Genomic DNA, 16,606 nt, shown 5'->3' with positions numbered 1-16,606 from the left:
CTTTACCCTAAGCAGTTAATATCTCCCTACACATAGCCAATTCTGTTTCTTTAAGATGTAATTTGTTTCACTTTTATGATACGGTTTGGTGCTTACCATGTCTAATGAGTCTTCTAACTTTCTTCTTGAAGCAAGTTCAGGCTTCTAAATAATCTACAAGTTTGCTGTCTCTTTTATTTCTTAATTCCAAACCAATTTTCCAAAATATAATTTCCTATAATTACTTTTACTTACCTTTGCAGCAGATCAAGTATCAAGATATTCATTGTCATAATATGTAGGCTATTAATAAGTTCTTCAAAGAATTTCTTTATTTCTTCATCCCCTGCAGAAGTTATGGTATAAACAGGTACTGTAACCTGATGCTCTCCTTACCAATGTTCATCAGGAAAAGGCCTACAAGCAGAGATGACCAAAGTCCCATAAAATGATGGTTCTTGTACTTAAGCACATAAAGAAATGAATTCCTCTAATGCTTATTATTTCCTCTCTTCTAGTTCCATGCTTGGCAAAAATGTAAATAAGTCTGTCTTCAGTTATCCAGTAGTATACTATCCTGTTGATCAATGGGAAAAGATCTCACATTTAGAATACTAATAGTTAAAGTAATATTTTTTAGATAATCTGACTTTTCCTCCTTTTCTCCTCCTCAGCCACCATCATGGCAAAAATAGAAGGACTTCCACAGAACTGAGCTATTTTATATTTGTATCTGTTTCATCTAATGGCGAGTCTGATGGTGATGAGAATCTCCAAACTTAATTAGACTTTAGTGTATTTTGGGTACCATACTTAAAATGTGTTCAGTTTAATCAGACCTGACAAGTTTATGCTCCCCAGTCCAGCCTTGGAGCAGGCTGAGTCATTTCCATTCCATCACCAAATACTACCACTTCTGATGGTATATTAATTAAATTTTAAAAGTTTTAAATTTTTTGAATTTGTGCCTAGCATGGTACCTTCACACAGTAGGTGCTTAATTGTTTCTTGTTTAATTGGGTTGAAGTTATGTCTTACATCAGGATATGTTAAAACTACATGTTCTGAGGGACAAATGCCTCTATAATACATGATAAACTTTGAGAGGAAGCTGCCTTTCTTTCAAGAGTATAGATTGACCTCATCCTGCTAGATTACTGGGCCCAAACTAGTAGGATTAAATTTAAGTGTTAAATGTAAAATCCTGTGGTTAGGCTCAAAACAATCAACCTTACAAATATAGAATTGGAAAAATATGGCAAAATAACAATTATCCTGAAAAGGATTCTTGGATTTTAGTATCAATATGTGAGAGAATGGCCAAAAGTGACGATATAATCTTAGGTTATGTTGAAAGGCATTGTGTAAATGAAGGTTCCCCCCTCCATACTTGTCCTGGTCAAATCATATCTTGATTTTTGTATTCAGTTTAAGTAAATGCTGTTTGGGAAGGAAAAGAGGGTAAAATGGAAGAGAGAGGAGAAAAAAGTAAGCAGGAAGAACAATATTACTGTGGAAAAAATAGAAAAGGTGATAACCCACCTAAAATCTATAATCTTCTATTTCTATGAACTCAAAAAATTACCCTGTACCACGCCATTTTTATACTTGGATATTTCTTGATATGTTGTATTTTATATGGATTCAGCTAATTACACTTTTAAACTTATGTGTGTGTTTCTTTTTAGGTCGAAAATTTAAAAAGTTCAATAAAGTCAGAGTTATGAGAGCATTAGATGCTGTTGCTCTCCCACAGCCAGTTGGCCTTCCAAATGAAAACCAGGCTCTAACACAGAGAATCACCTTTTCACCAAATCCAGAAGTTCAGTTGATTCCCCCACTGATCAACCTGTTACTGAGCATTGAGCCAGATGTTATCTATGCAGGATATGACAACACAAAACCTGAAACATCCAGTTCTTTGCTGACCAGTCTAAATCAACTAGCTGAGAGGCAACTCCTTTCTGTAGTCAAGTGGTCTAAATCACTGCCAGGTAAAAACAATTTATATATGATGAAAAATAATCTAAAATTTACTGTGCCTGTTATAATAAGAGACTGTTAAATAAAAGTTGATGCAATAAACTTCATACTCAGATAACAAATGATAAATTTCAGTCAGTTAACAAAGAAATATTTATTGACTATGTGCCTAGTACTGTGCTGGGTATCACAAGGAATGTAAGAGAATGATAAAAGACCATCCTTGTCTATGAGTTGCTAGCTATCCTGCTGGATGGTCAAGAATTATATGTCTCAAACAAGTAGAGAGTAGTACCAGGTACCTTACAGCCACAAGTCAAGAGGTAGCCTTTATAGTTCTACATTTGAATCTAGTAGAAATTCAGGAAAGGAAAAGACCGATATGATCAATGTGAATTGATTATAGCTGTAACATATAATTCCAATTCATCATGAGTTCAAATTCCACTAGGTAAAAGTAATTGAAAATGTTTTAAATATTTTTGCTTGCAAAACAAATTAAAAGTTTTTACAATGTACTAGGGGCTTTTAAAAACCAGTAAAGAGGGGGCGGCTAGGTGGCACAGTGGATAAAGCACTGGCCCTGGATTCAGGAGTACCTGAGTTCAAATCCAGCCTCAGACCCTTGACACTTACCAGCTATGTGACCCTGGGCAAGTCACTTAACCCCCATTGCCCCGCCAAAAAAACCCCAAAACCCTATAAAGAAATAAAATCAATGAAGAAAAAAATGATTTCCTTAAATAAAGCAGTTTTAAAAACTCTATGAGTCTCTTAACAACTATGGTTTCAGCCAGATATGTGTCTAGACAAAGAACAAAATAGTCCATTAGCTGCCAGTATCCTGTACCAGGTTAAATCATCATAACAAAAGTATAAGTGGTTAACTTAAAAGTTTATGCTTAATACCCCTACAGAATCCCAAAGGAACATAGTTGCTGAGAGAATCATGGCAGAGGCAGAAAATTTCTCCTGCTTTATTTTGGAGTACATGACAGAAAGAAAACACAATTCAGTTGTGCTGCTTTTATACCCATGCATAGAAAAGGAAAAAAAAAACAAAACCTTTTCTCACTTTCCTCTTCTTTCCAAATATATCCACATAGCAACAAAATCTTTATAAACCTTTAAGCAAACCTGCCTTTCCTATGCCTTATGCTTTATGCCTAGCCCCAAGAAACTTTATTTTTTTAAAATATATTTTAGTCTAACAACATTATTCTCAAGTATTATCCTCCATCAACAGATATAGATCATTAGACCAGAATTCACCAAATGATGTTACTTAAAACCTTATTTTCTGCACAATGTGAATTAAGGGTACTGTTAGAAAGTTTCTGTGCTGGTGATATTTTTCGTACACATTTTTAAAAGTAAAATTATATATCTGTAAAAAAAAGATTTGCATATATAAACTTTGATTTTCCCTATTTTCTCTCATGTCTTCCTGACCCCATTATCCCAGGAGAATTTCACACCCCCAAACTCCCTGGATCAGAATTTATTAACTCTGACAGTATATTTAAAGGCCCAAAGTGTTCCAGGGACATATTAATTTGGAAAATGCTGGATTACATGAATTATTAATAAAATTTCAAGAGAATATCAAGCATAAAGAAAAGTGGCATATAGTTATATAAAATTATTTTTAAACGCTTATGGATTTTATTCTCATTTGTAAAACAATGGTTTGAACATATTCAAGGAACAAAGATTAATGAAATTCAGTATTCTAATAGAGGTGAAATATTGTCTGGCTGTTTATAGTCTGATTAAAGTCAAAATTCCTGCATTCCCACTAGTTAGATTCTTCTTGAGGAGCTTGGCAGGAAAACTATACTCTTCAGTTTCCCCACTTGAAAAGTAAGAATGATAAATACCTTAAATATTTGTAGATTGTTTTTGAACCCATCAATGACATAGGTAACTGTGGTTAGTTTATTTTAAAAAGCAATGGAAATCAAAGGTCCCAAATTCTAATGCTTACTTGCACTAATTAGCATCAGACCTTGGACGAATTATTTAACCTCTCAAGGCCTTACTTTTTGATCTTTTAAATGATGTACTGTAGATATGTTAATTTAGCAAAATTTATACTTACCACAATACTAGTGAAATTTGTGTGAAAAATAATTTTCTATTATTTACAAATAGGTGCTTATATTTTTGTCTTTCTCATATTTTTATTGTTGAGGATATGTTTATTTTGTTGACATATTTCATCGCTTTTGTTTCACTATTTACTTTTTGAATAATAAACAAGCATAAACCTTAATTTTCAAGTCAAATTTAATAAAATAATTTGTGCATGTTTAAACTCCAGTGAAAATCTGAAGTATGTTTTTTGAAGTTAAAACAGTTATAGATAGACTACCAAAACTAATGTAACCCCAAGAAGTGAGAAAATTATTACGTATACATTTTCACCATGATTAATTTCTAACAAATTTTATTTTAAAGTCTTATTATGATATGTGGGAAAACCAATGTTTGGCATGTCCCAGTGACTAGACCCTTATGCTATTAACTAAAAAAAGTATTCGACCCCACCCTTAAATATTGTTTAAACAGCAAAATTAAATTTACCAGCATATTCTGTAGTTTGTAGTTTACAAATTCTGTTTAGAATGAAATAGAAATAAAAATAAGGAGATGTAGCAATGCAGAGTTCTACATTTTAACTGCATTAAATTTTTAATGAAAACATTTTCTGCCTATTTTTAAAAACTTTTCACAATTTTGCTTTGAAAAGCTGATATTTCTAACTGTTGAATTATAATACTATACTTAGTTTCTTTGTGAGGAAATGGGAGCAACCAAAATTTTCCCAGAAATTCAAGTCAATATGTTACAATATCTTTGGGTCAAAGTAACTTTGTTTTAAAATGTAATTTGACTTCCCAGTTGAGACTGATACTGATGCCAGGTACTAAAACGTTGTATAAACTGAGTTACTAGCATCTTAAATGAGGTCACATGAAATACCAAAAAGTTATGATGAAATTAATGTTCAGTTATTGGCAACCTATGTATGTATGTGTGCATGCATGTGTATATGTGTATACAGACATATTTGTATGTGTGCCTATGTGTGTATGTATGTATAAATTCATGTATATGGATGTATAGAAATATAGATAGAAAACCATAAAGCCAACTCTTCTTTACTCAGAACGATTGAAGAAAGCCTTGGCGTGGCCATACCATGTGACAATGATCCATAGCATTTTTTAAGCAGTACAAAGTTATACTAATTCTTTAAAACTCAGTAGATAATAACACAATTACCATATAGTACAAAAATGATAGAGAGAACTTTTCTTATTGCACAAGAAATGAAGAAAATATCAGAGACTTGTTATTTTGGAAATTAATAATTATAGAACTGAAAAATTATATATGCTATTAGCATAATATTTGACTTTTTATCTGTTGTCCCTTTTTTGGTCTTCCTTCTGGTATACAAAGTGAATAAAACAGTAAAATAGCTGAAGTAGGGTGATCAACTTGGCTATACTTTAATGTTGTTTGGGGTGTGTGTGTGTGTGTGTGTGTGTGTTTGGTGGTGTAGAGGAAATATAGCAGATAATAGCTTTTTAGATCCAATGGTAAGGCTTGCAAAGTTTTTTATATCCATTATCTGATTTGTTCCTTACAACAGACTCATGGGGTAGGTACTTACAGGTATTATTATCTGCATTTGCTGTTGAGAAAATTGAAGGTAAAGTAAGTAATCCAAGATCATATAGCTTGTAAGTATGAGAGTTGTGGTTTGTACTGAGGGTTCACAAGACTAAGTCCAACATACTTTCCATTATACTATATTACCTTAACATGGAGAGGAAAACTATTAAAGAGAACCTTCTCAGCATAGAACTCAAAGATGTTTTTCAGAAACAATTGTGTAAGAATATGTGTAATTTTCATTGTTTTAGTCAGTTTCAAAGTCTTATTGAATTAGTTGATCAGATTCAATAGCTTAGAAAGGAAAGGTCCAGAAATAGCATGGAAATAAATTTTTAGTCTTACCTACAGCATTTACTACCTTCATCTAAAATGCCACAGATAGGCCTAGTCCTGAGAAACACCAGGCAGTAGAACAGTCTTATCCTAGTGAATAGCCTCACCTGACATTATTATAATGATTATGTGTGGATTACAATTTTTGACAGGCTGACCCCTTTAATAAGCAACCTGAAATATAGGCAGCATGCTCCAGTATGCCATTTAAAGGAAGTTATGTCACATTCAAACTGTCTCATTCTTGTGGTCATTCTCAAAGATTTCCAGCCATGCAAGTCAAGCCCAGTTCCCCTTCCCCAGAATGCATTGGGGTGATACACATAGACAAGTCTTAAAAGAGGTAAGCACATGAAATTACCAAGCTTGTTTATTGAGTGAGTACACTAGAGGAAATTGAGAATGTTCGCCCTAACAACTGGTTGGAGTTTCGAAAATACTATATTTGAAATCTTGTCATATCTGGTGAGCTATTTAAGCTGAATATCATCTTTATACACTCTTTAAAGGTTTTTTTTTTCTTTTGTTTGCATTGGTCAATGAGATGAGTTACAAAGATTTGCCAGGTTATTGTCCTTAAATACTACTGTAACTAATAAGAGAGTTTGGTCATATGTGAAATGACTCAAATTGGTGGATAGTTTGCCTATCATTGAGGTCCTCTTTCTCTGGTGATTATCTGAAGTTAAATCAAAATGGGGGTGCAGGGAAATCCACTTATTTTCTGTTATCTCAGTTCTTATCATCTCTAGTTGGCCATTTTTATATTGAAGGATTTCTCCAGGCACTGGAACCATTTTGTGTCAGTTCAGCAATTCAATTCACCAAACATAAAGCTACTATGTGCTGTACATTATGAGAGATATAAAATTTGTATAAGACATAATTTGAGTCTTTATCATGTATATGGGCTGGTTAGGAGTATATGACACATACATAAATAACTATGGTACAAAATAATATATAATATGCACAACCAAGAGGCCCAAAGTTCAATGTTAAGTCTGAGGAAGAGTCATTATCTACTTACATGAAGCTGAGAAATGAAGAGGATTCTTAGGAAGGCATATTAACAAAGAAAACATTTGACCTGGTCTTTAAAGAACAGATAGGAATTCAATTAACATATCAGGGAAAGATGTATTCCAAATAGGAATTTATGTGAGCAAAAGCATAGAGCCAGGAAAGTGAGCAATGCCCCCAAGGGGAATTGAGTAGTACAATTTGGCAGAAGCTTATGCTATAGAGAGATAAATAGTATAAGGTAAAATTGAACAAGTAGATGTTAAGGTTGGGAATGTTGGGAGAAGGTAAATAGCTATTCAGGAAAGACATAGCGTTCCTGCAAGTGTCTACAAATATTAATTATCCCCCTTGGGCTATTTAAAGAGTGTGGTCCCTGGATGCGTTTGTGATAAAAGTTAATGAATGGCATGGAACTGTAGGGAGGTGGACTGAAAGGAAAGAAATTAAGAACAGAGCATGGAATACTTGAGTACATGCAGTTTGGTTATTGACTATTTGGACATGAAGTATGTGGAAAAAAGGTGTTCAACTGTAGAACTTTAGAGCTAATATTTGTTGAGAGTTTATGAGGTACATATTTACAAAACTAAGTCCATGTTGGATATTGGGAGAACGGGTCCTAGGACCAGGCAAGGACAGGTGCCCCTTATGCAAATAAATGGCTAGAGAGGATGGGGATCTTGACTGTCAATGCTGATCCTTGCTGAGTGATTTCAACATTTTTGTTGCTATGATGGCCAAGCCCATAGTACTAGCAGATGTAGCTATATGATTGACTTGTTCTGAGCTGCTAGTAGTCTCCACATGAAAAAAGAGAACACTTAGGATTCAAGAGTTAAGATATGTAGAAGAACATTTGAGGAGGTATTTATCAGTAGGGTCAGATCAAATTTCCCAAATTCTGAGTTAGAAAAGACCTCAGAAACTAGTACATCCATACCAGAATAAGAATGCTTCTAACAACCTACCTAACAAATGGTGAGACAGCAGCTTTTGCTTGAAGGTCTCCTGTGAGAGAGAACCTACTAACTTTTGCAGTAGATCATTCCACTTTTGGATAATTCAAATTGTTATACATTTTTCCCACATATGAAGCCTGAACTTGCCACTTTGAAAATGGTTGTTGTAGGGATCCTTGAATATCAGGTAAAGACAAAAGAGTTTGAATTGTATTCAGCAGTCAATAGGGAGTCAATGAAGGGTTTTGAGTAGGTTAGCAATGTCACCAGATCTCTGCATAAGGAAGCCATATAGAAAAAAGTGTAAAGAATGTATTGGAGGGGGCAGCTAGGTGGCGCAGTGGATAGAGCACCGGCCCTGGAGTCAGGAGTACCTGAGTTCAAATCCGGCCTCGGACACTTAACACTTACTGGCTGTGTGACCCTGGGCAAGTCACTTAACCCCAATTGCCTCACTTAAAAAAAATAAAGTTAAAAAAAAAAGAATGTATTGGAAGAGTAGAAAGCAGAGACAAGAGGATTTTTTAGGCCTATGCCTCAAAGTGAGGTATTATTATAATTATCATGATTATCATGGTTGTCTAGGCGGTGTTGCTCAGTGGGTAGAACACTGGATTTGAAATTAGAGATCTTTAAATTGAATCTAGAACCTAGTTTTATCATCCATAAAATGAGGAGCTTGGACTAAATAAATAATCTTTAAAATCATTTCCAGCTTTAAAATCCTGGAATCTTGTAATCAACAATAAATGACATAGAGATATAAGGTTTGAAAAACATTTTTAACTACTCAAAGGAGCCCTTTACAAAGAGTACTATATTATTCACATTGTACTGATGCGGGAGGTGATGTCATGACTTGCAGTGAATTTGAACCTCAAGGGAGGGAGGACTGTGCAAAGTCACCAGCCTTACTCTCTCCTCCAGAGCCATCTAGTTCCAGTGGCAAGATATACATCAGAACAACTAGAGATGGCCCTGGCAGTTTGAGGCAGTCAGGGTTAAGTGACTTGCCCAGAGTCACACAGCTAGTGATGAGGCAGCATTTGAACTAAGCTTATATGAATAGACAGAATTTCAAAAGCTGACAGAGAAGAGGACATTCCATATAGAATAATGATAAAGAGCTTGGAGGTGAGGAAACATATAGTGTGCTTGGAAAATAGAGGTCCTGCTTAAGCACAGAGGAATAATAAAAGGATAAGACTGGTAATTAGATCAAGGAAAAATTATAAAGGGCTTCCCATTCAACCTAGATTTTTAATATTTAGTAAATTAAATTCAATAAAATTTAGTAAGTACCTATAATGTTCAGGTACTGGAGATTATGAATCATCTACTAGCAATAAATTGAACCTACTACATCACCAAAAGAAAGGCCTGTTAGATAAATGTATAAAACCTAAAGAGTGAGAGGAAAAATTTTGAGGAAGTCTGAATAAAAGAATTTGTTATAAAATAGCTGGTGAATAGTTCCCTTATTTTTAAGGGACACAGAAAACCGGAGTTTGTGTGGCAATGGGGAATCCCCCCCCCCAGATATTGAATAGATTATTGAAAATTCCTACTATATTCTAGAGAATGAGAGTGTTTCTCTTCTCTGCCCTTGAAAATCTTTGTAGGACCCTGAAATAAAATGCTAAAGCAAGAAAGACATGCTTTAAAAAGAAGACATCTAGTTACCCCCTAAATGAAGTGGGACTAGCAACTTGGAAGAGGAGAAGAAGGAGGCAAAGGAAGAGGAGGAAAAGGAGCAAGGAACTGAAAAAATTAATATTCTATACCCACCCCTGAACTGTTTGTTTTGAGCTCTCAATTGCTGTCATGTATTCTTCTTCATTGAATATTTCCACTTAACCTGTCATTGCAGATTAGTTGATTTTCAAAACTCACACCTATCTTCCCACCAAATCTTTGGGGCATTTCTATTTGAGAAGGCTTTGTAACTGGAAGCTATTTATGCTGGGGGCACATCACTTAACTGCTAGGATTAAGACAGATGGGATAAAATGGACACTATAATCACATAATTACCAAGGATCTTTTTTCACATCTGGAAAGTGAAAAATAACCCCCCCCCATACACACATTAAAAAACAACTTCTGGAAAAGTGATCTAGCTTAACTTTTATCCAACTCAACCAGTATAGTTTTTCCTGTTATGCATTATTAACCTGCTAGCTTCATAGACATTCTTATATCAACATTTTTCTCTCTCTTTCTCCATAGATATTTTTCCTTTAGTTAATTATAACACTCACTTCTTTAGTTCAAAAAAATACCCTCAGGGTGGTCCACAGGTAGGACACAGGTTCTAATCTAGCACAACAACTATATGACACTAAACAAATCACTTAATTCTTCTGTATCTCAGTTTCTTCAACTCTAAAGGAAGATTATATAACCTCTACATATATTGCAAGGTTATTGTGAAGACAAAATGAAATAATGTTTATGAAATCTTATTGGTAAATCATCAAAAGCATCATTGGTCTCTTTCCCATTGGGAAAGTCAACCAGGTAGATAGTATGTGAGTCCCTTTGCCCTACCAAAGTACACGGATCCAAAGTGTTTGAGAGCTGCTTCTTTATCCAGAATCTGCATTCTCCTAAATTATCCCCAGCCTGATTAATACTTCAGTAGGAACCTGTAATTTGGTTCATCTCTAGTATATATTTTACATCAACCTATCTTCTTTCTTGGCTTCATTTTTAATTACAAGATAGATATGATACTACATAACTTAATATCAATTTATACTGGTGTATATGTATATATGTAACACTTCTGGGCAACTCCCGCTCATGGTTTTGGTCTCAAGAAATTGACCACTACCTTGAGGTTCAAAGACACCCTATGGATGCCCTCTTCTAAGGTAATAGCTCCCCAGCTTCTACCAGTGTACTTCCCATTAATAGTCATGCCAGTAGACATAATTAGCTCAAAACATATGCATTCACTAAGAAGGCATAATAATAGCAGTAGCTGCAAAACATTCCCACAATAAACCCAGAATACAGTGTCACACAAATGCACAGATTTGTCCATGGAAAGAAACTACAGTGATAGTGAGATATGCATGGAGGAATACATGTGGCCAAGTGCAAACCCTTGATGTTCTTTCTATCCTTGTGGAGTCTTAACAAAGTTCCCTCCCAGGTGAATCATTTCTGTTGGGCTGTTTGCTTAGCCAGGCTCCCAGGTTATGCTTAGTTGTGTAGCCTGACTCTCAATTGCTAGGACTAGCTCTCCTGAGTCCATAATAAGCAATTGGGTTTGCTGGTAGAGACAAATGCTTAAATGTGACATAACCAAGAAATAGTATCTCCTCATTCTGTTTTCTTTTGATACTTTAATTGATCCATAATCTCTTAAACATTGATATTTCCTCTAATGGGTAAGGTCACAACACATCTAGTTTCTCATCTATTCTTTTTTTCCCTCTTATAAATATTCCAAAAGTAGAAGTCAAATATCCTGGAAACTTTATTATAGTCTAAAGAAATACAAAGGCTGTCCATTTATCTCTAAATTTGGGCTACATAACCAGTCTACCTCCTTTTCTTATATCCTTATGTTATGCCACTTCTGGTATACAATTAGTTATTACTATTATGCCACACATAGTATAGTGTATAAACAGCCATACTCCTTAAATAGGAATTAAGAAGATCTTCATTTAAGTTCTAGCTCTAACATGACCTTGGGCAAATCACAATTTCTCAGTTCTCCAGGACTTTCTGAAAAGCCAAGTAACGGGTGAGCTGCATTGGTAGAGAGGGTTTTTTTTTTTAATTGGGAGTTCTCTGTGCTGATGAAAGTCCAGAGTCTTTCTTCCCACCCCACCCCCCAAAAAGCACAGCCTTTCCACACCCACCATGCACCTCTTCATTGTGTATTTGATGACTTTTTAAATTCTTTGGAGATTGTGCTATTTCCTTATTCCCAGGCATTAATAGATTATTTAAGACTTCATTTTTGATGAAGATAGGAAAGAGAACAGAGCAGTTTTTGCAAAGATTATTCAATAACAAACCACATTTTTACGGTTATACAATTGACTAAAGCACAGAGAATTCTACATTCCCCCTTTATATAGTGTTTATTGACAAAATAATTTAATTGGTTTGGTAGAGAATAATGCCATTTTAAAATTTTTCCAGCAAAGCATCCTCCATATAGATATTAAAATCATGAGGCATTCATTGAAATATATAACTGCAGCAACAAACTGTTAAAAAAAACACCTCATTAATATCAAGTAAGATAAAAATGTCTATTCATAGATGTTTTTGCCTCAGAAATTAAGAATATCTGATGGAGTCCAAATGAAAAAGTTGTTCCATATATAAGATGAGGTTCTGTCCTGCAAATTCTCCAGTATGTAGATTCTATTTAAAGTATTTCATCAAGTCTTAGAAAATTGTAAGAACTATGAAGACATCTATAATCACTTGAAAAAGCTGGACCTTGAAGGTCAGCTAGGTGGCTCAGTGGATAAAGTACTGGCCCTGGATGCAGGAGGACCTGAGTTCAAATCACTTAACCTTCATTGCCCCGCAAAAAAAAAAAAAGCTGGACCTCACCATCCATAGAGGAAAAGCCATGTGAATGAAGAATCTTATGATTCCGAATAATACAAAATTGATTGGACAACCTGTAGTACTTTTACATAAAACAAATCTTGGACAGACATAGAAGATTTTAATCCTGGACCCTAAATTTAAAAAGAGAAAGAAAATACTTTGAATTGCAGTTTTTTCAGGAAATATATGTTTATACACACACACACACACACACACACACACGTATATAGATATCCTGCAACATATACATATATTTACAGAAAAACCATCTTTTATATTTATTTTATTTTTCCTGCATTTATATGTACTATTTTTCCTGTATATAGTATATACACACATATACTATTTAAATGATCTCAAGCTTCCCTTTGAAACTGATGCTTGTTTTTTTGAAACATATATTTGGAACACTGACTCTCTTAAAGCTACCAAGTTAGCATAATGCTTAGGACTGTTACGTTGCACTATTGATTTATCAAAATCACAATTCACTGAAGGTCTCAAATCCTTTTCTTATGATTTTAACCACATCTTGTTCTTGAGAAGTTGACTTATTTTTAAACACAAGTGTAGGATTTTACATTTCTCCATTAAATTTCACTTGACCTTTTAATTATATCAGACTTTTAAAAAATGGATTTTGGTAATTCAACCAGTCCATAATACACCAAACTTTATTGGCATGTCTCTTAATGCTCATGTCTCTCCATTTCATCTTCTCCCATTTCTCTTCTGGGGCTTGCCAGTTATCACAAGAAAAATTATCTTATCTCTTTATGTCTTCACTCTTTTCTCATTCCTTTTGTGACCCAATTATTTAAACCAAGCATAGATGATAGGCATGAATCATGCTAGTGATACACCTGCATCAAAGAAAAGGAAAAGGCAAAAAGTTGTGCAATGGAACAAGATATAACCACTGAAATCAACTTCCATAACTTGGGAGCATATTTCTTAGTTCTAACGTCTCAACTTAATGATTTTCTTTCTACTTGTCACAATATGCCATTTGTAGTATTCTTGTACCTTTCTACCATGATAACAGTACGAGAAAAAGGGGAAAAATTTCTTATAGTATTTGGTCCAAAGTTCATTCCTTAAAATTAAAATTAACCTGAAAAGACATTAGGAAGAGAGAAATGAAGAGGTAAGTCAAAGAAGAGTATTTGAGAAAGAAAACTTTTAGCTGGAATTTAATGAGCAATTAATTATACTTACCTCTTCAACCTTCTAGAATAGGAATTCTTAATCTTTTTTGTGTTTTTGAACCCTTTTCAGTTTGTGGAAGTCTATGGACCCCTTCTCAAATAATTAGATGCTAAAGGTCATTTAGGGTTTATTGAAAATAAAGATGTAATTTTTTCCATCAAAAGTTCACAGACCCCCTGAAATCTATCCCTAAACTACAAAAGAACACCTATTAAAGAACTAATTTCTATTCCTTTAATTAAACCTGCTCTTCCTTAAGAACAAATTTAAAAACATTTTACTCAATTTTACTATTTTTCTCTTTTGTTTCATTTGCATTGTGTTCTATTTTTTATTATAAATGTACATGTTCTTTAAGCTATTTTGTGGATTAAACATGGGTTAAATAGGTATTTTCAAGCTTCCCTAGGAATTTCTGTCAAAATATGCCCTCAATTCTAATGAATTTGCTAATAAACTTTTGAAGTACAATTGCATAAGCTGAGAATATCCTATAAGCATATAGTTTTATTTTTCTTAATAATTTTCCAGTGTATTTTGTTAAATCAGATGTTTTTCTAGAAAATGTATCATTTCATGTACTTTATCAAAAATCACAAGTAATTGCCATTGATTATTGAGTATTTTTTATTTCTGTGGTTTTTATGTGGAATGGTCAAATACATTGATGTAAAATGAATAACAGAATTATAGAACCATTCTTTTTTTTCTAATTCCTTGGTTCCATATCTATTTTCTTTACTGTCTTCACCTTTCTGAAATTATGCATTTTGATTGTCCATACCACTCTTCTTATCTCATTCTTTGTCTAATTTCCTTGAATTAAAATTTAACAAAAATGTAATCTAAGGTATGTATTCCAATTCCTTTGTAATAGATATTTTCTTCCAAATAAAATTTTTGAAATAACTATGGAAAAAGTGCCCTTTAGTCCCTGATGAAAGTTCCTTAAAATTATTATTTAAAAAGATGAAGTATTCAAATAAAGCTGATAGAAATGACAGAGAAGCTTAATTGAAATATGTTAGAACTTAATATATGCTTTTCTTACCTTTTTCAGAAATATTTTTCCCAAAGAAAATTTTTTGTTACTGCCTTAGATTTCTGAATGTCATCTCTCTATCTTTCATGGACTTTTTTCCCCACACATTTTGATGATTACATATATACTTTGGGGTTTTTGTGCTTATTTTATTTGTTTTGTTATTGTTTTTATTCATTTATGACAGTAGCAAGAGCCAAAATTGTGATAATAATATTATCTGTTATCATTATGGTTACTATGATTATTATAATTACTATTATTTAAAATCTACTACTTCTTTATTGGAGCTTAGGTGCTGCTTTAATGTGTAGCAATTGAACATCCTATGAGAGTCCCCACCACTTTTCACTAATTGGTCAGTTACTCATATATCAAGATACTCTTTTCATGTCCAGAACTTAGCCTATAATGGTTTCCCAGAAACGGTCCACGGGTAAATAGATAATCCAAAAAACACTTCTCCTAGCTGAACAGTATTTACGCCACTGGTAACAATAGTCCATATTTTCTCATATATACTATATGATCCTTAACCTATGGCCAAAATTTTCATGACACAAAAAGTACTGCAGTCCAACCACCACCACCACCACCACCACCATCATCCCCAAGGTTAACAGACACTGCATTTCTTCACAAAGTTAGGTGGCATCATGACATTTTATATTCTTGTGACTAAAAAAATAGAAATAAGATGGGGAAAACCTAGAAGTCACAAGTCGAGAATTGTACCTTTTAAAGATTTTTTCTGTAATCTTTGAAATTGGACACCTTTTAATAGTGCTATATCAGAAATTAACAGATCACATTACTTATAAGGAAAAGGTATTTTTTTCTACTCATGGTTAAACACTTAGCAGTCATCAATCACCTCTTTACATGGAGTCTTTTCATTTTGACGATCATTCCAAATGTACTGTTTACCTGATCATTATCTTCAGGGGAATATGATCTCAATGTTCCTTTCTTTGTGTAGGCATATAATAATATATGATTTTATAGTTAAGGGCGAAATATATTATTGTATTTTAAATGTTGAAGTCAATTTAACACTACCCAATTTATCACTTGTAAACACTGTAAAAGGGAAAGTAATTGTAGTAGTAATTATACTATGCAATTGTGCAGATAAGATGATAAATCTTGATAATTTGGCAATCTTTGATATTTAAGTGACTTCAAAAAATTTTAACTTTGCTGTTGTGTAAAAAGTTATTCTTATTTTAGATCAGGTAACCAAAAAGTCCACAAAAAATTTAAAATCAATAAAGAGTAGAATGTGTATACTAAGGGATATAGCTATAGTAATTGAATGATTTTTAAATTATACTCATTACCATTTAAAAGAGCAAATAAGGTACCTTAATGCAAGAAAACTAAAATATATGTTAAATGCCAGGTAACATATTTGAAAATTATGAAAGTGTTTCCCAATGGAAGCATTCTTATGCTTTATTAAAATTACTGACAGTAACTAGAGGCATTTTGGAAAGTAATGAATTTGTACCCAGTGGTATCAACAGACATGCTATTTTTAATAGTCTTCTTATTCAAATCTTACTTCATATAATTCTTGTGCTTTCCATATGATACAATACATAAACCAACAATAAGGAAAATAGTATGGTAAAGCAGAAAAAGCACTGGTTGTGGAGTCAGAGTCCCTGAATTCAAATCTTAAACCAGTTTCTTCTGCACTGTGTAATATTGGAAAAGTGACTTGATCTATGGAGGCCTTAGTTTTGTGAAAATCCATGATGCAAAAATCCAGACTTTCAAAACAAATAAAATGGTGCAT

At 33.5% G+C, this 16,606-nt stretch overlaps 1 protein-coding gene across 5 annotated transcripts in view; it reads left to right on the top strand.

Moving 5' to 3' along the window:
• Positions 1-16,606, top strand: part of PGR (progesterone receptor) — a 76,469-nt gene that overhangs the window by 48,981 nt on the left and 10,882 nt on the right. For 3 of the 5 annotated variants that reach the window (XM_043995102.1, XM_043995106.1, XM_043995104.1), the window contains exon 4: positions 1,668-1,973. The exons of 1 other annotated variant lie outside the window; for it this stretch is intronic. In XM_043995102.1, coding sequence (XP_043851037.1) covers positions 1,668-1,973 — 306 coding nt within the window. Of the gene's footprint in view, positions 1-1,667; positions 1,974-6,244; positions 6,326-16,606 lie in introns of all 5 variants that reach the window. One more of the 5 variants, XM_043995107.1, reaches the window with a different exon arrangement.

Source organism: Dromiciops gliroides, chromosome 3 (genome assembly GCF_019393635.1).
Source record: "Dromiciops gliroides isolate mDroGli1 chromosome 3, mDroGli1.pri, whole genome shotgun sequence".
Lineage (NCBI taxonomy): Eukaryota > Metazoa > Chordata > Mammalia > Microbiotheria > Microbiotheriidae > Dromiciops > Dromiciops gliroides.
The sequence above is the reverse complement of the archived record's forward strand: the minus strand, read 5'-3'. Positions and strand labels throughout refer to the sequence as shown.